Source organism: Tursiops truncatus, chromosome 1 (genome assembly GCF_011762595.2).
Source record: "Tursiops truncatus isolate mTurTru1 chromosome 1, mTurTru1.mat.Y, whole genome shotgun sequence".
Lineage (NCBI taxonomy): Eukaryota > Metazoa > Chordata > Mammalia > Artiodactyla > Delphinidae > Tursiops > Tursiops truncatus.
Genome location: NC_047034.1, coordinates 101,542,294 through 101,566,351, shown reverse-complemented (window position 1 = coordinate 101,566,351; position 24,058 = coordinate 101,542,294). Strand labels below are relative to the sequence as shown.

General features: G+C 36.2%; 1 protein-coding gene across 3 annotated transcripts; it reads right to left on the bottom strand.

Moving 5' to 3' along the window:
• Positions 1 to 3,486: 3,486 nt before the first annotated feature.
• GCLM (glutamate-cysteine ligase modifier subunit) lies at positions 3,487 to 22,728 on the bottom strand. Of its 3 annotated transcripts, none has more exons than XM_019919885.3 (7): positions 22,183 to 22,727; positions 18,928 to 18,993; positions 17,559 to 17,643; positions 14,179 to 14,238; positions 13,001 to 13,203; positions 11,813 to 11,927; positions 3,487 to 4,045 (listed from the first exon to the last, which is right to left on the bottom strand). In XM_019919885.3, exons 1-7 carry the CDS (start codon positions 22,306 to 22,308, stop codon positions 3,981 to 3,983), a joined length of 720 nt encoding a protein of 239 aa, XP_019775444.1. In that variant the 5' UTR covers positions 22,309 to 22,727; the 3' UTR covers positions 3,487 to 3,980. The 3 variants fall into 3 exon arrangements, with proteins under 3 accessions (XP_019775444.1, XP_004318512.1, XP_019775445.1); XM_004318464.4 differs by lacking the exon at positions 3,487 to 4,045 and adding an exon at positions 6,667 to 7,552 and having other exon boundaries at positions 22,183 to 22,720; XM_019919886.3 differs by lacking the exon at positions 3,487 to 4,045 and adding an exon at positions 7,561 to 10,848 and having other exon boundaries at positions 22,183 to 22,728.
• Between the last annotated feature and the right edge of the window lie 1,330 nt (positions 22,729 to 24,058).

Genomic DNA, 24,058 nt, shown 5'->3' with positions numbered 1-24,058 from the left:
GGAGATGAGAATGAGCGCCTCATCAAATCTCCCTTACTTTAGAACAGAAAACCAATTTTTTTTCTTAAAGTCACAAAGTACAGAATTTTCAGTGGGCAAACTGCCATTCAGCTAAATAGCTCCTTTCATAGTTCCTCTTGCAGCCAGATACAGCTAGGTTTGGACTAATTACGGATCAATTAAGTGTTGTGTAGTTCTCTAGGGACATCTTAAAAGAGAGGAGGTCCTCCTTGCCTTCTTTAACTTCATTTCACTCTGTGGAAAGTTGTGTTCCCTGGTTTTCAAGCAGCAATCTTGTGCCATGAAGATGAGGGCCATGCTTTAAGGATGGCAGAGCAGTAGCAAAGAAAAAAATTGAGTTTCTGACAAGTTGTGGAACTGCTGTATCAGTTCTAAATAGCCTAATTTTGGAGCTGTTTCACCTGAGAAAAACACCTCTTTTTAAACCAGTTATTTGGGGGTTCTCTGTGTTTTGCAGCAAGCCTAATCCCAACTAAAGAATGGAATTAAAAAATGGAGATGGAGGAGTTAGCCACAAAAGAATGCTCCTTCCTTTGAGGCAAGAGGGAAGAGTTGATAATTGAAGCAGAGAGGAGACTATAAATGCAGGGAAATTAAAGGGGGAAGAAAAGGAGGGGATTTGAGGTAGATAACAATCTCTGTAAGAAGGTGATTCATCTGCTCAGAAGAATGAAAAAAGTTTAGATTGACTGTCATGGGGAATGTGGTAAGGAGCAAAAAGAAGGAGTTTTAGTAGGGCCAAGTAGCAATGAGAGTAGGTAAAAGAAAGAACAGAAGATGGGCTAAATCTGAAGAGGATGTGGAGTGGTGTAGAGGAAGGAAGATGAAGCAACTGGAGGTGGGTGGTGGAGACAACAGCATCAATCATAGTAATAGTAGAGCACTTACTGTATGCTGGGTACTAAGTGCTTTACATACATTAACTCATTTAATATATATGACAACTTTAACATGAGCAAATGCATGAAAATAGAAATTAAGATCACAGGTGTGGGTGTAGAAAATTGGGAGAGTATTAGAACACCAGTGTGTATTGTTCACTTACAAGCATGGCCCCTTTAAAACGAAACAAACCAAAAAAACACTCCCAAATATTTACAATCTAAAAAGTTCAAGAAACAAACATTAAATACTAAGATTAAAATGTTAGTACATATTCATAATATAAGAAGACTGAGCTGGTCTGCTGATCAGGGGCAAAACTGCAAAGTATTGTTTTTGTTTTATGCGAGCTTACCAGGTCTGCCATGTTTCCCTATCTCTACTTTCTTTACTTGCTCTCTTCTTTACCCAAAGTGGATTTGGGGAAAATACAGTATAAAAACACAGTAATTATTACACAGGCCCAAAGGGAAACTCTCCCATGACTGTCTATATTTTACTAACTAAAACTCTTAAATTATAGGGTTGAATCTCTCTCTGGAATTTTAGGCATTAACCAAAAGATGAGCGTTTTAGTGCATAAGCCTTCTAAAAGCACATTTTGCATTATTACATACAAAACATTACTTTTAAATTAAGTTTGATGGGTAAGATGGTCTCCAATGATCCTATCCTCTGGTCTTCATACCCTTGAGTATGGGCTAGATCTAGTGACTTATAATGAAAAGAATGTAACAAAAGTGATGGGTGTCACTTTCAAGATTAGGTTACAAAAAGAGCTGGCTTCCATTTTGCGATTTCTCACTTGTTCATTCTGTGCTTGTTATGAGCTGCCCTACGGGGAGGGCCATGTGGCAAGGAAGTGAGGGAGGCCTCTGGCTTACAGCCAGAGAGGAACTGAGTCCAGCCAACCACCTCACGAGCGAGCTTGGAAGCAGACCAACCTCAATCAAGCGCACAGGAGAGACTGGAGTCCCAGATGACCCTGACTGCAACGTTTTGAGAAACCTTGAGGTACCCAGATGCAGCAACAGATACTACAGTCAGTATTAATTTTGTCTGTTCTAAAAACTTCATGTAAAGGAAATTATGTATTTTCATGTCCAGCTTCTTTTACTCACTGTATTTGAGACTCATCCATGTTATTTTGTATACCAGTAGTTATTTTTTATTGCTGATTATACTTCAACTATCCATTCAACTGTTGATAAACATGTGGGTTGTTTCCAGTTTTCAGCTATTATGAAGAAAGTGCTATAAACATTCATATATGGCTATTTCAGATATATGATTTCTCTTGAGTAAATACCTAGAAGTGGAATTGCTGGGTCACATGGTACATGTACGTTTAATTTTGTAAGAAATCCCAAGTGATTGTATTAATACCATTTTGCAGTCCCAACAGCACTATGAGAGTTGCTTCCTCCACATCCTTGCTGCACTTGGTACGGACAGTTTTTTAAAATTTTAGCTATTTTAGTGATATTTCATTGTGGTTTTAATTGGCATTTCCCTGATGACTAATGATGTTGAACATGTTGTATATTCTTATTGACTATTCGTGTCTTCTTTGGAGAAAAATATGCTCTAACATTTTGCCTACTTTTTATTGGGTTGTCTTAAGCTGTAAGAGTTCTTTACACATTCCAGATACAAGATTCTTATCAGATATATGATTTTCAAATATGTTATCCTATTTTATGGGTTGCCTTTTGACTTCCTCGATGGTGTTTCTGAAGTTTTTTAGAAAATTTATTTTATTGAAGTATAGTTGATTTACAGTGTTGTATCAATTTCTACTGCACAGCAAAGTGATTCAGTTATATATATAAATATATATATACATTCTTTTTCCATTCTTTTCCATTATGGTTTATCTTGATGGTGTTTTTGAAGTACAATTTAAAAAATTTGATTATGTCCAATTTATTTTTCATGAGAAATATTTATTACAAGTATTTCATCCCAGTCTGTGGCTCACATTTTCACATTTTCAAAATACACTGTTTTCTTAAGTATATTTTGAAGAACAGAACATTTTAATTTTGATTAAATCTGGCTATTGATATTTTCCTTTATGATTACTTTTTTGGTGTTATCAGAAAACTCAGAAGCCCGTTTTCATTTTCTTTCTTTATTCTAATTTCATACACATAAAAATGAATAGAATACTTCAAATGAAAAAAACGTGACCAGAGGGAAAAACAGATTATTTCTAGGGAAGAAAATCCAGGTTTTCATTAGCAAGAGTATAAATGCTGGAAATCAATAGAATGTTATCTTCAAGATGCTGAGGGCAAGTGTTTGGAAACTTAGAGTTCTATAATGTCAAATGATGATTTAAGACTGTTAATAAAATAAAGATATTTTCAGACAAACAAGACCTAGGAGGTTTACTGCCCAAAGACCTTCAGTGAAAGAATTACTAAGGATATACTTAAGAAAAAAGTAAATGTAAATGGAGTAGGGGGCAAGAATCAACAGTGAGCAAAGAACAGAGGAAACAGAGCTGAGTCCAAATAAATAATGCTTATTGTAAAACATGAACCTTCTTAAAATAATGGACCAAAACACAGACCGAAATCTTGTATGGCATTTTATACATTTATTCATTGCTGAGGGATACATATTAAGGTTTTGTTTGACTTTTCTGGTAGTGAAACCACATAAGCTATATCCTAATATATTTAGGGGACTGGGGCAAGTTTCTGTCTCTCTTTTACAAAATGTGACTTTTCAAACCTTACCTACTCTTGTCTCACTAGAAGCCATTCCTTTCTATCTGGCAAGAACAAGCTCTTGAAGAAAGTGTTTTCACAGAATTTCTGAAGTTTACATATAAACTGTTCATTATTCAATATCAGTGTATTTACAAACCAGGCATACCCCCACCCCATCTTACGATCCTACTCTGAGGCTAGTTCCTGCAGGGGAGCCTTTCTCGTCCTTATCCTGCTTCCCAGCAGTCCCACTCCTTCCACATGACCCCACTCCCTTTTCACTGCTTCTGTCATTAACAGATGCAGCCCTTTATTGCTCTTGTTCATGTACAGATCTCTCTCGCCCCCAAAATATACTTATCTGCTCCTTGAAGATAGGGCTGTTTTCATCTGTTTCTGTCTGCCAACACCTTGCACACTGCCTGGTACATAGCAAGAATTCAATACATCTTTGTTGAATGAATGTATGAATAACGTTATGGCTTGGTATTTCATTATTTTTCATAATTTATTTTCAAACCATACTCAGTTTGAGTTTAAATAGTTCAAAACCAATATAATGTTCCAAGATGCTTACAACTATTAAAACAACTCAATTAAAAAATATACAACTCACAATTTAAATTCATAAATAGGTAAATTAAAAATTTATAATCATTTAATAATGCTTTATATTTTGCCTTCATTTTAGAGTACACTACTAAAGACACATAAAAGTAGAATTATCGAATCAAAACATTTTCCCCTCCTAAGTATATTTCTAACTCTGAAAACTATAAAAAAATTAATAAAAATTATAGTACATATTTAAAAAAAATAAAACTGACATATCCTGCCACCAACTTTATGGGAAAATGGCAGGTACAAGTTCTGGTATGTTAGGAACTTTGAAAAACATAGATGTGGAATCGTAAGTTGGTATATTTGAGTATGAAAACACAAATGGACTAAATTCTCATTAAAACTTCAAATTTCTCTAAATGTACATTTGGCAGAAAGATGAATTGTCAGCCAATATACTATATATATATACACACAATATATATATCAACTGCTTACATTCCCAAATATTGAATCTGGGTGGAAAAGTTAGAAAGAAAATCTGCTCTAAAAAGAAACATAATTAAGACTTAGACCTTTATCACTGAAAATCAAGATCCTATTTCAGTTACTACTTGGCTCTGGTAGGGAAGTCTGAATCATTCATTCAAAATAGAATAACTTCATTTTCCACTTCACACAGCTGTCTAAAATGATCTTTCCCATGAATGGAAAAATTATGAGCTATTATTTGTGATTCAAGTTCTAGCACTGGCTATTCCTAAATTAATTCTCTATTATCATACTGGCACAATGTGGTCTTCATAATGTACACCGTGTGAACATATTTTGTAAGACACCTTGGTCCTTCTGTTGACTACGGTTTCTTAGACAAGAATTCAAAACAGACTCATCACAGAAAAAATTCCAAGTTACAGTACATTGTGTTATAAAGTAAGGCTCCAGTGTATTTTGGACATGTAATAACAAGCTGAAGCTTCTTGTCATATTTACTGGAAAAAACCTTATACCTTGGGTCACTGGATACACATGTCCCCAGAAAACATATCTGTTATATACACTATTGTTAACTTAGCTTTCAGCTTTAAGCAATTATTTGGTAGTATTATCACTCTATTTTATGGCTTTTTAAACATTAAGTCCCTAAATACTTGAAAAGCATTCACTATATTCTGATAGTTCACCAAAAAAAGAAGTGAATATCAGCTTAGAGAAGATAAAGCCTTTAAAAAAATCAGTTTTTTAAAGAAAAGGTTATTAAATAACAGAAATTAAAGGTATAGAAGCGAAACAAACAAAAAATTCATTAAAAAAAAGCCACACATGATCCCCTTCACAAAATGAATCTATAATCTTGCTACTTTGTCAAGAGTTGAGGAAAAAACACACAAAAAGCTCCTGCTGAAGTCTGGATGTATTAGCAACATACGTTTTTTTCTATTTTCAGAATGACCTTTCAAACAATCCATTTTTGTAAGTCCAGGGTTTTAAAAAATAATAAATGTGATATTAAAGTGCCCTCTTAAAATATCTTGGCCAATTCACTGTATAGGCTTAAATTAAAATGAGCATTTGTTTAAAGACTTACATTACATGAAAAAATGTTGTACATTTCCAAATTAAAAAGTTAACTATATACATTTAATAACATTACATACAATTAATATAAAGGCTATACATAAGGCTTTAGGAAGCTCAAAGTCTAAAGTTTTAGCAGGTAAATCAGCTGATTTCACATTGCAATTCTAATGATCAAATTATCCAACTAATAAACCACAAAACATTACTTAGAACAGGAAAAGAGTCTTATTTATTTATCAATTTTTAGTGTATTTATTTTGAATATGGAACCACAGATCTTTTCCCTAAGTTGAAAAAACTTGGGCAAAATTAGTTTTATACATTAGTTACATGTATGTGTGTGTGTGTATATATATATATAATTATCTTAGTTTTATAAACCATGTATTAATATACATGGTTTAAAAGTATTAATTGAGATACAAGAGATTTTTAAAGAATTTTTCAAACTATTTGGGTTACAGATACAAATTTATAGAATTACAAAGACCTATAGTATATGCCAAAGAGGTCACAGCTTATTTATTTGCTATTTTCTGGTTCTTAAACTAATAAGGAATTATACTAAATGATCTACAGTCTCTTTTAGTTTTAAAGTTTGGGTTATATTGTTTTGATTTTAAACAGTTAAGACCATGTCTCAAAGTTATCTAAATAGACAACATGATCCTGAATTAAAGATTTTTTTCACCCCTTTTTTGGCTTTTAGTCCCTTGTAGTCAGTTACTAGTGGGGAACAAATATTGCATATTTTACTCAACTGATTCTTAATCCCTGTGCTCCCTCCTCTCTCCAGAACCCACAGTGCCCAGCACATGGTAAGTGCTCAGTACTTATTGAATATTTTTGAATGAGTAGCAAAATATTAAGGACAGATCGAGAAGTAAAAAGAATCTGGAGGTAACAATAGTTGCTTTTATAAAACCCCCAAACAATAATTTCAAAGCTCCTAGTCTCCTTTACATATTTACTTTGGTTTGTCTTTGTAATAACAGCAAGAGCAAATATGGCACAAGAATACAGGTTAAATCATTACAGGTAAACTGCAAGCAAGGGCAAATAAAAAAATTTAAGCTTCCATTCACATATTGAAGAAAGGACTTTTATTTACACAACTAGTAGATCCCAGCTATTCCAGTTACTCTGAGATATAATCATCTTATCAATGACAGGAAAAATATCTTCCAGTATTTGTTTTAACAACTGTAATTAAATTGCTTAGTTATACTGTAGAGTAAGAAGCAATTAATGAAATTTTTAGAAATAAAAAATATGTATATATATTACCCTGATGCCTAGGCCAAAATATATCTAACAACAAATTTTCTTGATTTCTACTGTCATAAAAATAAAGGAAAAATATATTGCAAGTATCTTCATTATAGACAATTTCAATTAGAAAACAATAGTTTAATGAAAACAATATAGTGGTTCATGTGAGTGAACTGATATGGAAGCAAGAGAAGTATTCAAACTTGACAGATAACATATTGTCAAATATAAAGAATATCTGCCTCAATGACACATTTACAGGCAGTAATTAGATTTTTACACATCTCAATTTTATCTTATATTCAAGGAAAATACAGGTCAGTAGGTTATGATCCTAAATCGTAGTTAAAAACCCTTTCTTTTAGCTTGTAAGATGTAGCCTTTTGATTTGATAATTCCTCTACTTTTAACAATGACTGAATATCGCAGTAGCCACAGTGGCACCCACTCATGTGCTTGAATGTCAGGGATGCTTTCCTGAAGTGCTTCTTGGAAACTTGCTTCAGAAAGCAGTTCTTAAAACAAACAAACAACAAATAAAACCCCAAACTGTTAAACTTGAAAACAAAAGCACTTTACTATGTAGGTAAGCATTTAAATACAACAAAAGAAACACCTCAAAACTGAATATAAATTATACTTATCCTTAATGTGTGCTATGAATCTGAACCAGAATATCAGAAAGACCCAGACAGTTCTTTAGAAAGTATCTATACTTGTAACCCAGCCAGGTTAATTCATAATTTCTGGTGAGTGGAGCCTGGATATCTGTAATTTTTGAAGATCTCTAGGTGATTCTAATGTACAGCCAGGGACAATACAGGAAAGTACAAGGAAGGAAAAGAAGTTACCCATAATCCTAACAACCAAAGATGGACCATTTCCATTGCCATGTATTTCCATCCAACTATTTTTCTGTATATATTTCTGTATATATGTATGTATCTAGCCATATCTTAAAAACTAGAAATCATACTGTAGTTATAGCTTAATTTGCTTATTTTTTTCACTTATATTATGAATATTTTCCCATGTAATTAAATATTCTGTGAAAGCATGTAATTAAATATTCTGTGAAAACATTTTTAATAATTCTCCCAATATTACATTTTATAGATATAATTTATACACTTTCTTATTGTTAGTCAAAAAATTAGGTTTTTCCTAGTATTTTGCTAATAAAAATAATACTTAATGAACATCCTTAAAATGCATGCCTGGCTATGGAACGACAAGGTCAAAGTACATTTTCTGAAGGCTTGATACATAGTATATTGCCAGCTGCTTTCCAGAAAGACTGTACTTTACACTTAATAGATAATATTGGAATGCCAATCTTACCATATCCTCACTGGCACCAGCAATCATTTAAAACATCTTTCCCAGTGGTTATCTTTTAATCAGCATCTCCTTGATGAAATTATTATTTTCTAATTCCACATTTATATCTAAACCCTCTACCATTGCTCTGACCTGCCACTCCCCTCCTCACTTGCTCTTCTCCAGCCACACTGGCCTCACAGCTGTATCCTGAAATCCTCAAACATATTCCCACCTTGGAGCCTTTGAATCAGCTGCTCCCTCTTCCCTGAGCACTCTTCTTCCAGATACCCACATGGCTCTCTCCCTTCTTGCAGGTCTCTGATTAATGTACCCTAGCAGAGAGGCCTCCCCAACCATCCTATATAAAACAACAACCCCTAACCTGGGCACTCTTTCCTCCCTCAGCCAACTTTTCCCCATAGCATACACCACCATTTATCACATTCAACATTTATCTTAATTTGTGTCTCATCCCATCAGAATATAATTTCCATGAGGGTTGAGATTTTTGACTTGGTGCTGTATTTCTAGTACTTAGAACAATGCCTGGCACATAGTAGGTGCTCAAATGTCTTTTGAATGAATCAGTCAATATGGAAAGATTCCACTGGGGTCTGAACCAACCCTATAGATAAGGATTAGGTGACCATCTATACAATATGATTTGGGAATGCCGAAGAACATGCCCTAAAATGAACTGCCGTGATATTTGAATAACATCAATAGTAAACTCTCAGTAAATATTAGCTATTGTCATGTGCCAGTCACTTTTCAGAGTACTTTATTAACTCTTTTAATCCACATATTAACCCAAGAGACAGGTAATATTATTTCCCTTCACAGGGGGAAACTGACACAGAGAGATTAGATAACTTGCCCAAGGTCACACAGCTAGTAAATGGTAGTTTTAATAAATGAAATGCAAATAGCTCTTGGAAAAGTAGCATTAACGTGGATTTGTTTACCAGACTGTCTAACCCTGAGGGAATGCGGCATAATATAGATTAGATTTAATGGGAATGGTGAGAGGAGGAAGGCAAATAAAAATGGGAAAGTTCCAAAGTCAGAATCACCTACTTCACAATTTTACCCTGACCGTAGTTAAACTATTACCACAACTTCTAGGACAAAGAATAATGGAAAATAAACCTTTCTGAAGAAAAAGGGTAATTTTAGAACAGAGGAAGGCCTTTAGGTGACTTATAAACAAGATTCTATTTTAGATGACAAGCAGAGTTAAATGTTTTACAACTTGATCGCTTAAAAAATAAATCTGACACAAAGTCAGAGAACTATGCTATTCATTAGCTACATACTTTTTTTTTTTTTTCCCGCGATACGCGGGCCTCTCACCGTTGTGGCCTCTCCCGTTGCGGAGCACAGGCTCCAGACGAGCAGGCTCAGCGGCCATGGCCCACGGGCCCAGCCGCTCCGCGGCATATGGGATCTTCCCGGACCGGGGCACGAACCCGCGTCCCCTGCATCGGCAGGCGGACTCTCAACCACTGCGCCACCAGGGAAGCCCCAGCTACATACTTTTAATTCAACTATGTTAACTCTTCAGAATCAGTAAACACGACAAAACTTTTAAGAGAATTGCTTCATTACAGATCAAATTGTCTGAAGATCCATCTATAGTATATGCAGGATCAAACTATAAATTCTAATTAAAGGGTTTAGAATTAAAATTAAAAAGACAGCCAAATGTCAAATTACACCAGTAAAACAAAAACATTCTTCCCCCCAAAGGATTAAATCTCTCTTTTCATATACATGTGCAATATACTTTTCCATAACAATGATGTATTAGCACATAATCCACATGCCCACATTTAGATAACGTGGAAATAAAATACTAGACACCGTAGTCTTTTCCTATTTCCTTTCCTACTGGAAAAAGGATAGTGTTTTTCAGGTGGAGGTGGAAGGGGGTACAGGACCACCCGTCAGTTGTTGGTAACAATTACAGTTGGAAGAGTCCCCATGAGTAAACAGAAAAATGATATATTATTTGCCAACGTATAGAAAGTTAAAATTTCAATGGTTTATATTTTAGAACAAATCAGCACAGCAATTCTTTGATTTTCACTAAAATGACCTTTTTTAAAAAAGTGAATCTAATTACTCATGTGTGAAAGCTCCGCTGGAGGGGAAAAGTCCCTATGTCCTATTCTGGTACGACTTAAATGGAAACTGATAAGAAAGTACAGTTTCAGTCTGAAATACTACAATACTAATGTTTCAAGTCAGAGACAGTACAGTATGGTGGGGAAAAGGCTCCAAATTCAGCCAGGACCTAGATCTAAGTTCAAACTTTGCCCTATGCCAGCTGGGTGACCTTGGGTAGTTTCTTAAACTCTAAGGCTCTATTTCTTCATCCATAAAGTGTCTAGTTTCAGTTGCTGTAAGGATTACAGATAATCTCTCTGAGACATTTAGCATGATGCCTAGCATTTGAGAAAGGATATCAAAACTCCTCCTCCACTTCCTACAAAACAGTAAAAAAAAGAGGCTGAGGCAGACTGCTAATAAGGTATAAAGTCTTAAGAGGTTATCCATAAGCATCCTAAAAATAAACTGAATCAAACCACCTATATAATGCCATCTTTTTAGAAATGAAAGTAAAAACTGAATGTTTTTCTCCAGGAATCACCTATAAAATATAATTGCCTCCAATTTTTTATTAAACTAGAACTTCTACAAAAATGTCATGGAAATTTAAAACTTTCACAAGATATATCTCACTTAACTATACCAAAAATACTGTTTCATAGAGCCTGTATATTTAGTAAGTAAAATGCTTAGTATATTTACCTTTGCTCCCTAAGAAAGTGTGAAAAAACAAAAATGGAGCAGACTGCTAATGAAGTGTAAAATATTATCTTCCCAGCTTTCCAAGTTATCTTGTAAAATGTTGATAAAAATTATTCTACAAAAGGCAGACAAGCCATTCTCATTAATCAAATGTTTCTGATTAACATCAAGCATATGTCTTGATATTAATGATTAATAAAATATCTAATCAAATACCTATCCTAAGATGCTGAAGTTTCAAACTGAATTTTATCTGCTTCTTTTTCCAGATATTTATCCTTTTTAATTAAGTGGCCCTTTGGTGCAATCTTTGCTATACTAGACAATATTATATGTGACACTACTTAGAATATCTTACAAGATCTTTTCTGTGTAGCTTAATATTTATAAACCTCAGCAGACTGGATGTTCAGGAAATGACTCCTTCACTTCTTTTCCCATTGGTACAAAGACAAAATTAAAGCTTTCTGAAACTAAAATAAAGGCATATATGTTTTGAACTAACTATTAAGAATAGCTCTAGGTGACAGCATTGTACCTTTATCACTGTACACAATTAAAAATTAAATTTTAACAAGTAGCTTCTTATAAGATAAAAGCTCATGATCAATCTCTATAAATGAAAATCTCAGTCTTACCTTTTGGATCATTATGAGTCAAGAGCTGTATGTCAAATTGTTTAGCAAATGCAGTCAAATCGGGTGGCATCACACAGCAGGAGGCAAGATTAACTTGGTTACTATTTGGTTTTACCTAGAAGTGGAGGAAAAAAAAATGACATCTCCATTAAATTAAGTACTACAAAAAGTAGAAAGCAATAAAAGGATTCAATTTTAGAACATATGAAATATCACATTCTACAGTACTTAAAGTTTATAAAATACTTTTACATGTATATATTTATTAATGCATGCTGTTCGGACTCAGTGGTAACAGAGGAAGGAAAAATAGCTCTACAAGGGGGAAAAAGCCAATATATTACTACACTGTTAAAAAAGTCTCATGCTCGAACCTGCCATCTAATACATCTGCCTTGGAAACTAACACGATTCTAAGTGGTATGGTTCCACCTACAAAGGAAATATGTCTTAAAGATAGAGGATCAAATACAAATGATAAGTATGTTTAATGTTGAAGTATACAATATGGTTATTAGTCAGACATCTGAAAAAGAGAAGAATCAGGTAATTTCTAATAGATGCTCTAGTTAATTTATAGATACATTTCAGATCATCTAAGTCTCTCCAACAGGATCTTAGCCACATTCTGGCTATCACCAAGCCAAAGGGACAAAGGGCAACTTTTCTCTAGGGTCTTCCTGCCCATAAGAAAATGAAAAGGCTGGGGATTATAAATGCAAAGGAATAAAGAAAAATACAGAGAGTAAACTACTTGTAAGCAAGTTCCCTAATCATTTTATAGGTTATTAGGCTAGAGAGTGGCAGTGATTGATTTATGACTCCATCTCCACATCAAGTTCTGTGAACAGAAGGTCTTATATATCTTTAAATAACAGAGCAAAACATTTGTTATATATGATATTCTCTCACTTAGGAAATAAGAACCATGGACTAATAAAACCTAAAGGAAAACATAATATTTTTATCACATAATTAAAACTGAAGGAAAGAGCCTTAATTCATTTGGCTATGAATGCTTCAACACACACTTTCTAGTGTTATTGTCAAAGCCTGCTTCAAAACTCCCATATCTGGAACAGTCACCCCACAGTGGTGTCCACTATGTGCATGATGTTTAATGGGATGCAGCAAAGACTGTAAAAGACAGGCTCCTCCTGGAGTGCTCATGATCTAGACGTCTTTTACCTGTGCCCACTGATACAGCTGTTCCAACTGGGTTTTGTCCAGATCAGAGGTACCTATAGCAACGATCTTTTTGCTGTGGACTAAGTTTTGTAATTCTTCCCAGTAAGGCTGCAAATGCTCCAAGGAAAGATTAACTCCATCTTCAATAGGAGGTGAAGCAATGATCACAGAATCCAGCTGTGCAACTCCAAGGACTGAACAGGCTGATGTGAAGGAAAACACAAAGAGGATAAATGTTTGTTACATAATAAAAACAAGTTGCTTCTAATGTCCTTTAAGTACCCCACTGAATTCTGTCCATATAGTTCACTAGTATTCTACATAACAGATTATTTCATTAGGTTTCATAATTCACCTGTCATTTAGAACATTTCCATCTTTTTAAAAAGTATAAAGTGCCCATTCATCTACTTGGTCTATGTGGCAGATATGTGGGTTTCTTTGACCTGCCTCATTCCTGGGGAAACTCACAACTACTGCAGGTTCCTCTTTCTGAGGAACAGCCCTCCTTGTTTCCTAGGCCCCAGGACTTTCTGGTAGCTTCTGACCTAATAGTCTATAACTGGTAGTCAGAGCAAAGAATAAGCTTGAGACTCTGAGTGAAAGACTGAATTTATGGTCTTAACCTATATATTAATCTATGTTTATAGATGTAGATAATCTCTTAATTTTTATAAAAATAATTTTAAGAGTTTATTTTTAATGATTATTGTTCACTCCATGGTTATATTAAAGAGCTATTTAGTTAACTGTTCAATGTATATAAATACTGGAAGAATATTTTAAAATAAAAAACACTGAATAACTATAATGCCATAGTAACCTAACCAAGTGCTGAAAATAGACAAAAATGCTTGTTTCTGTTGTGGTTATTCTTTTGATATTTCACCTGTAGTACTAAAAGAGCTAAGAATATGATTAAGGAGAATTTCTATCTCTAAACATATAGTTAACATTTAATTATGTTACATCTTTTACATTCCTTTTATATATCAAAATATGACCTTACATAAGTTGATGTGATTCTACAGAAGCCTTAACATATTAGGCTGGAACTTTAAAAGATAAAATTGCAATGAGCTCATTTTCTTTTTTACCTGGACCTGAACACAAGATATAACTAATACACCTACACTAACTTAAAGTCCACATGACAATAAAGTTGAAATTTTGCTTACCCATGTCAACTGCATTTCTAGTTGATGATGAAGAGTTTGATCCTACAATGAACAGTTTTGCTGGGTGACAAAGAAAACAAAACAGATTACTATATTTGAGTAACATTCTACTACATAGTAGTAATACTGCTAAAATACTAAGATGACAGATAGTCCTGAATGAATTTTTTCCTTTCCTAGTTGCATTGTTTTATAGTTTTCATTTTAAGACCTAAAAGTATATTTCCACTGTAATTTTAAAATTATATGCTAGTTGCCAACAATAATCTGATTGTCAAAACAAAAAAGCAAATATTAATTTCCCCTTTATTAGAAGGCAGGGCAGATAAATATAGAAACTTATTAAAAATGTATATTTTTATGAATTAAACATTAATGGAGCATATTATTTTCTCCAATAAACTAAAGTCTATATAAAGCCTAAATTAGAATTGCTTATAACGAGAAGAAAACTGAAAAAAACACCCCAAAAACCAAAAAGAAACAGACACTCCACAATCCTACCCTCCTAATATTGAATACAATCATTTTCATTTTTAGACGACATTACCTTCAAGTTCTTGGTCATATAAAGCAGAGTATATATTTCCTACTTCCACATACTTGGTTTACCCTTATGTAACAAATATTTTTACATCTCTATGCAGTATTATCTTAATTTTTAAAAAAATCATAACAATAATGTATTCACTCTAGAAATGAGGGAAACCTATAGGAGTAGGGGGAAAAAAAGAAAAACCAACCAAACAAACAAAAAAACCTCTACCGATAGTCTCATCACCAAAAGCAATTACTGTTTAGATTTTTATGTACTCTGGATTTTTCTTTTCTTTCTTTCTTTTTTTTTTTTTGGCCTCATGGCTTGTCGGATCTTAGTTTGCCAACCAGGGATTGGACCCTCAGCAGTAAAAGCAGAGTCGCCAGGGAATTCCCTCTACTTTGTATTTTTAATGAATAATTTTACACACTCATTTTTAATGGTGAACATTATTCTGTAATTTTGATAGGGTATAATTTACTGAATGATTTCCTACTTTTTGGACTTTTAGATTAGTTCCAGTTTTTTGTTACTGAAATAAACATCTATGCTAACTTTTTTTTCAACTTTATGCCTGAAGCATTTCCCAAGGACAAACCGTCAGAAATGTGATTATGAGTCAAAGAATATGATCTGTTTTTTGTGAGTCGTGTTCTATTTTATTTACCTACCATTTTATAAAAGATTTGTACCAGTTTACCAGAGCACTAAAAGTTAGGAGTTGCTCTCCTAACAACATAGGATGCTATTAAACAAAACAAAACAAAAATATATATTTGCTAATTTGATAAGTACAAAATATACCTGCCCAGAACCACATTAACTGGCATTTCCTTGCTTACCAGGGAAGTTGAGTAGTTTTTCGTATTTATGAAATTGAGGCTTTGGCTTGATTTCAACTCGGCTTTATATGTATATATTTACTTTATGTAAACTCACTGTTCAAAAATCTAAATTTACTCAACAAATAGGTGGAGTAATAGGAAAGCAAAGAGGAAAATCAGAAAGGGGAATGGAGAGAAAACAGGGTTAATGAAACACCCTTATGTAAAGTGCCTGGCATTCAACATATACAACAAATTTTCCTTGTACAACATTTCTTACATTTGTCATTTCCTTTCTACTGCTAGATAATCTTCCTAAAACATGGCTTTCCTCAGTTACTTCTCTATTTAAAAGCCATCACAACTTCCTCACCAGGTGAGAGTCAATCTTCACCACTTTGCTCCAGCCTTAGCTCCTGTAATTATACTCTGTGAACACCCTCCCCATCACTATCCCTCTGGCCATGAATTTGTGCCATTTGAAATGGTCTCCTCTCTCTGAAAGATGAGGCATTTTTAGGTAGGTGAAGAGAGGAAAGCTCTTGATACTTATCAAAAGCCTCAAGCCTTCCAGGAACTGAGGACAACTTGTAAGAGCTCCAATATGGATCTACACCATGATGAACTGCAATCAACCACAGAGAAATGTTGCTCTGATGTCCTTTCCAACACAAATAATAATGTGAAATTAACAGAAAGAAATGGGTTTTGTAGTCAGGCATACCTGGATGGATTCCTGGTTCAACCACTTACTTGCTGTATAACAACTTTCAAGTTACTTTTTATTTATTTATTTTTTTTGTGGTACGCGGGCCTCCCACTGTTGTGGCCTCTCCCGTTGCGGAGCACAGGCTCCAGACGCGCAGGCCCAGCGGCCATGGCTCACAGACCCAGCCCCTCCGCAGCACGTGGGATCTTCCCGGACCAGGGCACGAACCCGTGTCCCCTGCATCGGCAGGCGGACTCTGAACCACTGCGCCACCAGGGAAGCCCAACTTTCAAGTTATTTAATGTCACTTGTGCAATGGGGATAATAAACCTACCCTGCAGAATTGTTTTGAAAATTATATGAAGAAATATAAGCATAAAGTGTCAAGTACAGTGCCTGGTATAAAGCAAGATTCAACAAATGGTAGTTACTATTATTAGAGTCAAAAAACAATGCTCTATCTCATCTTACATGTTCATCCTAATAAGAGTAATAATAAAATAACAACCACCACAACCACAAATGGTAATAAATAACAGCTACCTGGCACTTACCTGTGCCAAGCACCATGCTAAGTGCTTCTTTTGTTATTTCATCTAACTTACAAAGAAGCCTGTGAAACAGGTGTATCCCCATTTTATAGATGAGGAAACTGAGCTCAGAGAGGTTAAATCATTTGTTAGCCCCAGATTATATCAGTCAGTAATCTGCACATCCAGGAATTTCAATTTAGTTAAGCTCAAGCATTTAATGACTATGTTATGCTGACTGTAGGCTGAGGACAAGAACATCTTAATTCCTTGACCTTAGCATTATCTCTGGAAAGTAGGAGTCATTTCACCTTTGTTGAATGGGTAGAGTATGTATTTGATTTCTCTTCATGCAACTTGTTGCCAAGACTTCTTTCTCTGCTCCCAGGCAACCTCAGCCATTGCTTAGCAGTATCACACCAGGAAGGGAGGGCTTATGCTGGCTTTAGGTGGGCAATGCTCTTAAGTCTTCCCTTTATTCTTTCCATTTCCTACACCTTACTCTTCCTACTGCTCTGATATCCTACAAATAAATTAATGAGAACATCATGAAGAGGTGAAGTTCTATTCTGACTCCACTGAAGTAGCCAAGAGTGACTTCCTATAACTCCCTTTTTAAAGCTGACTTTAAAATTATGTTATAAAAAATCTCTGTATTTCCCACACTTAGTGATTGAGTTACTCATTACCAGAAGTAAGGAAAGGTTTAGTCCCATGCTTGACAAAACCTCACTATCATCCACTGTATAACAAAATGAACTGTAAAGGCTGGACTTTACCAGAAACTTTCATTTCTTCTCTTTCATCGGGATTTATCTTTTCTACTGCATGAGATACAGTACATTCCAAGACATCTGGAAACTCCTATAATAAACACATGATATTTACAATAAATATAAAATTAGTGTTTCTGATTAGCTATATATTTTCTATTGTCCATAACACTCTTTAGAAGCAGAGAACCCATAAAACAATAGAGTTCTTTACCTGAGGCCTAGATGGGCTTCATAACGTTTGTAAAGCCCTGAAATAAAGGTAAAGTGCTGTGTGTGTGTGTGTGTGTGTGTGTCCATTTTCTGAGAAAAAGTGTCTCATTTTGATGAGATACTCAGAGGGATGTCTGATCAAAAACAAACGAATAAACAAACAAGCAGATTGGGCAGTATGTGAGGAGTTAGAACCACTAACACAGTAAACACTTTCACTCAGAAAAGAAACCAATGAAAAGTAAATAATATTTTCCTTCTGGATACTGACATGTTAAAACACTTCCTGTATATCAATCACAAACATTTTAAGCCAAAATATATATTTTTCTGAATGCAATGGAAAAAAGTAAAGGCGATTCCAATGCATAAAAATGAGTAGTTAATGATAAAATATTAGTACACATAAATCAGAAACATACTAACTCACATTTACAAGATTAAAACAAAGTAAACGGTGAGGATTTTCCCATGATTCTTGATCATATTACAATGCCTGGCACATATTAACTATTTACAAGTTATGCACAGATGAATGGTCACTTCAGAAAAACAGAGACAGATAGAAGACATTAATTAATGTCTGCCTAGCAGCCACAGAGTTACAAACTTGCAGTATGCTCAAGGAAACAATTATTTTCAGCATATGTCCTCTTCCATACTTTTTAAGTAGTCTATGTAATCTGTTACAAGCCTTTGGCTAAGTTGGATTCCAAAGAGTGGTTTACAGACAGGTGTTTTGTATATTAACATTTATGATAATGGCCACATACTGACATTCAATGAAACACAGTTCTTTACTGTTTCGTAAGAAACTGATACTTAAAAAATTATTTTTAGTGGCTATATTTTGGGTTATAGTCTATCAAAGCAATCTACTAACCCAAATTGTTTGATAGTCATTCCTCTACTAGACCAAATATAAACTGGAACAAAACGCATTTTGAGAAAACTGTGGTGGGACTCTTAGTAGCTTGTCTAGTTGAAGGGTTGACTAGAGTCAGATTTTCTCTTTCATGCTTAAGCCTACTGGGTCAGACTCCCACCTCAGCAAATCAACCACAATAAGTTTCATGCTAATTGCCTGTTTGACTTCCCTATCAAACCTGAGGAAGTTAATTTCCTGCTTATTACATGATTTCTTCATTCACAGTTCACTCACCCTGACCAAATCTGTGCTAATTTGGGAACTCCACTCATTCAAGGTCTTCCGGATACAATCTCGAAGCTGCAAAAGAAAAGCATTTTGAAACTGTTAATCATACAGTACAAAAGTGTACTTTTAATCATACAGTACAAAAGTGTACTTTTGTACTGTATGAACTGTTAATCATACAGTACAAAAGTGTACAAAAGTGTACAAAAGTACACTTTTCTGTACTTCTACAATAAGACTGCATTAGTCTGTTTAGGAAAAGGAACATATCAATAGGAAATACCATACAAAAATTTTAATTCTATAAGGTTTTTACTTCCTTTAACAAAGATTGATTTAGACCCGCTTTTTATCCTACTCTTAATTCTCAAATGTTCTTGACCTAAAGCAGTAATCTAATTAGTTAAAAGGTATTTTTGTATCAATGAAAATTTAAGTAAACTTCTGAGATGTAAAAGCATTCATAAAGAAACAAAAAAAATTTTTCAAGAATAAGGTTTATAAATGGAGGAACTTCAAGCCCAGGTAACCTGACTAGAATTAACATTAACCAACCACTATGCTATACTCCTCAAAGGCAAACAAATGATTCTCTAAGTGTGGCCAAAGAAATTCCTACATTAGACTCACCTGTGGTGTTTATTAAAAGTTCAAATTCCTGAGCTGCATCCTAGACCTCCTGAATCACTTTCTAAGGGCAGCAGAGCTTTCATCTTAACAAGCATCCAAGTAATCAAAATGTACTCTAAAGTCTAGAAACCACTATATCCGTATCTTGCAGAAGTCAACTTGCATAAAGTCAGTCCTTAAGTCATTTCCTAACAGTTAGGTAGACCTTCGATCTGTCTTCAATGTTTTCTTATATAAACAAACAATTTTATTACGCTAACATTATAGTATTTTGTTAATTCATTAAAGTGTCTACTTATCTTTTATCTCTTATGACAGTGTATTTCCAACTTATTTAATAGTGGTCCAAAATAATAAGACATACACTAACACAGTGAGTAAGGACCTACATACATATAACAACAAAAATTCATAAAGCAATCTTTATGCTTACTACATGCCAGATACTCTGAGGGCTTCTATTATGAGTTAGAAAAAAAATACGCTTCTCCATGACTCACTGAACTGATAACACAAATAGGCCAACACTAGCAGTTTGAAATCACTGCCTTATAAATACCAAGGGCACAGTGCTTTGCATTCTGTGGACAATCAATGAAAAAATAAATAAGTAACTAGAAGTACAGCCCTGAATTGCAAAAGCACTTTCCTAATACCAACAACAGAGATTAAACTTCTGAACTCACTATCTGATCTATGATTGCTTATGATAAAAACTGACACAAGCACTTTATTGCTTATATCTCAGTACAGGTAATTACAATGGACAACTGGCTTATCAATTTAAGAGCTCAGAGTCACCTATTTAAGATTTATAGTCTACAACAGCAATTCATGTGCTAGCCACAATAACCCACATGAATCCAATTTACAGGGTCTATATCTTTATGAAAGGTATATTTGTAATCAAATTTAAGTCAGTAGATAAAAATAAGTTGATAATCATTCTAGACAGAATTACAAGTCAATATTCTTTGAAAAATTAAGGCAGCAGGACCAACTAGAAGTTAAGAATTCTATCAGGGGTGCTATGGCTCAAATCATGGGAGAATTTTTAGAAATTTTCCTCTGGAAGGATGGTTAATTTGCATAAGGCTTTTCTGATGAATTTCTCAGTTCATTACATTTTCAGAGTGTTTGCCCCCTTCTGTCAGGACAAATCATGGAACAGCCCAATGTTACAATAATATGATAAATTCATTGACTATATCACAAACCTAGTGATTTTTAATCTTTTACATGTTATCTATATGACTGAATATTAACCTTGTACTTTTTTGTTCTCTGCTCTCTTCATTCTTATTATACACACATCACATAGTATCATGGAAGATGCGTGTCATGATAATTTAGTGTATCATTAGATCTGGGGTTGTATAAGAGTTTAAAAAATGCTACATGATCAAATACCCTAATAACAAATAACTGGTCAAAATAGTCCTATAATGGCCCATTTTAAAAACAAGATTTGATTTCATAAAATTCTAGTGAAACAAAAAATCTGGGCAGAGATCATAGAATAATTAAAAAAAAAAACAACCAAACAATAGACTAGAAAAGACCTTTTAGGAAATTTAATGATCTCTCTCTACCCAATGTGCAAATTTTCTCAATAATGAGTGATTTATTCAGTTTCTTTATTCAATGAGGTTAAACTGTTTCAAGTAGTGTATCCCAATTTAGAGCTCTGGTTGCTACAAAGCTCTTCTTTACATAGAAACAAAACATGCCTCTCTATTCTAATCAAGCTGTCATGTTTTCTCTACATATGCTATCATATCTTCAAGTTTTCTCAAACGTTTTCAAGTTTCTTTAGTTTTGAGTCCCTCTTACGCAGCACCCAAAGTAATATACACAAATCACAATTCATCTTTTGAACGATGTTTCTTAAACAGTGGAGTGTGACTCATTACTGCATTAAGAAATCAAGTTTTTAAAAATTAAAGAGAAAAAATCAGAATACACAGTATATAGTAAGAGTTAAAATCTTTTCATGAAACTCGTGTGTTTGTGTGTGTGTGTGTGTAAAACACGAATTGGACTGCCAAGACAAAATGCATTTTTTTTTTTACTGGGTTTGCAGACAAACTGAAAACGACTACTTTAGCATGTGTTGAGTGAGATAAGAGAGAGAAAATTTCACCCAATATTATTTACGTGCAAAATGCTGTATTGAACCATCAGCCCTGGAGAAATTAAAGGTGTAGTATAAAACACAGAAGTATTTATCTTTGGGAGAAATAGCACAAGTGAGGGTAGTTTAAAAAAAACAAGAGAGACAAACTGAGCTGCATCCTGGACACAATATGGTAAGGATTCTGATTCCTACTAAAGTTACAATCAAGAGCACTGACAGAGGCGGCACTGGGTGTGAAGATGCACCTGCCGAAATTTTAAAGACGCTGTGCCCCCAACAGTAGGTTCGGATGCGACATCGCGCCGACAGCCGACCCAGCCTCCTCCGGCGGGCGGAGCCCAGGTGCGCGCCTCTCCCGCGACTACTGCGCACCCGGAGCCCGACCACCCGCCCTCACCTCCCAGCGCCTCCCCGCCTCTCGGAGCCGCCCGGTCCGGCCCGCGCGGCCTACCCCGGGAGCCCTGCGCCTCCGCCGGCACGCACGCCACCCTCACCTCCTCGCTGTGCGTGGACGGGCACTTCTTCCGCAGGCGGCCCCAGTTCAGCAGGTTCCCTGTCTGCAGGTGCAGGGTGCTGGCCCGCGCCAGGAGCGCCCCGGCCGCGCGGCTGTCGGTGCCCATGGCAGCAGCCGACGGACCTGGCCCGGCGGCGACGGGGCAGCAGGCGGGGAAGGAGGCCCCCCGTAGGACGCGGCGCCCGAGGCCGGAGAGCAGAGCGCGAGGCTGCTCGCCCCGCGCGGCGGGACCCCGGCCTGCGCTCGGGCCCGAGGGAGGCCAGGAGGCGGCAGGGCGGCGGCGGAGCGGCGGCCCGGGAAGGACGCGCTGGTGGCTGCGGCTCCTGCTACTGCGGCCGCCGCGGGAGAGTTGACTCCCAACTGAAGAGTCGTTTCCTGGAAGACAATGACTAAGCAGAAATCGCGGCGGAGAAAGTGCTTCGTAACAGTTACCCGTCCCGCGGCAGGGCGGGGGGGGACGCAGCGACCAGGCTGCGGGGGCGTCGGCCCGCGGGTGATTAGCCCTCGGCCTGTGGCCGGCGTGGCGCCAGGCGGAGGGCTGGCGCAGTGCGGAGAGAGCAGAGAGCTGGGGGCGCGCGGGGCGGGGCGGGGCGGGGCCGGCTGCCTGGGGCCCGGCGCTTGGCAGGGCTCCCCCTGTCGGTCAGAGGGCGGCGCGCCACCTCCACCTAATACCTCAGACTGCGCTCGAGGTCTCACCTCCCAGCCGACCGGCAGTCACGCTGGTTATACTCCTAGATATCTCTTTAAAAAGATAAATTAGGGGCTTCCTTGGTGGTGCAGTGGTTAAGAATACGCTTTCCAAGCAGGAATAAACAGGTTCGAGCCCTGGTCAAGGAAGATGTCACATGCCGTGGAGCAACTAAGCGGGGCGCCACAGCCACTGAGCCTGTGATCTAGAGCCTGCGAACCACAACTACTGAAGCCCGCGCGCCTAGAGCCCGTGCTCCGCAACGAAGAGTAGCCCCCCGCTCGCCGCAACTAGAGAAAGCCCGCGCGCAGCAATGAAGACCCAACGCAGCCGAAAATGAAGAAATTTAATTTAAAAAAAGGGAAGTTACTGAGGCATTGAAATACCAGCCGGTTTCAGTTCTCAGAAGCGAGCCTTAATGTACAAGGGCTCTCTTCTTCAACTTTGCTTTGCTGCCCACTTACTGGTTCATTTCCTTTCTCAAGGGCTTTCCCCCAAAGTGCTCATTTTTCTTCAAGTCCGTTAATTAAAGGTCTGTTGATTCATACTATTTGCTGGCCAGTGTGTGAAGTCAAAGAATAAGACAATCTCTGCCCTTGAGAAGCTTAAACTCCAGTTACAGATACAAGGCCTAAGCGTATGAAACAATGAGTAATAATATAAGAATATCGTAGATTCCAGATGAGTTCAGATTAAAGAGAACACTTAAACCGGTGAGATCAGGGAAGATATAACCCTTTCCCTTACAGGTGGTTATGATTCTTTACTCCTATTAAATTTCATATGTAGTAGACTTGGTATGAACCTCAAATTTAACATTTATTGAGCATTCCTCAACAAATTTTTGCTTTTGTTGAGAGTAATCAGATATACTAAAAAGCAAAATGCTATTAAAAAGAGATGAATTCCAGTTAGTAAGAATTAGAGGAGGGGTGTAAGAGGTTAGAAATTGAGCCTGATCTTGAGTAAATATTTGTAGGCTGAATGAAGGTAAGAATTCATTGAAGATAAGGGTAATTCCAGAAGCAGGAACAAACATGGGCTATTTTAATTAATGTAAACATTTGATTCTTAGGCTGCATTTCCTGTGGCAGCATTTCTTGACTTTTTTCGTATTCTCTAGTACCATGCAAATAATACTTGAATAAAGCTTAGAGGTTATGCCTCC

Bases quoted from the DNA above. Each gene is read 5' to 3' on its own strand.
- GCLM (XM_004318464.4), bottom strand. From the start codon at position 22,308: ATGGGCACCGACAGCCGCGCGGCCGGGGCGCTCCTGGCGCGGGCCAGC. The intron at 14,239-17,558 runs GTAAAGTCCAGC...TTTGTCACCCAG, and splicing joins AGAAGAAATGAAAGTTTCTG to CAAAACTGTTCATTGTAGGA. The intron at 11,928-13,000 runs GTAAAAGACGTC...CTCCACTTCTAG, and splicing joins AGCTGTATCAGTGGGCACAG to GTAAAACCAAATAGTAACCA.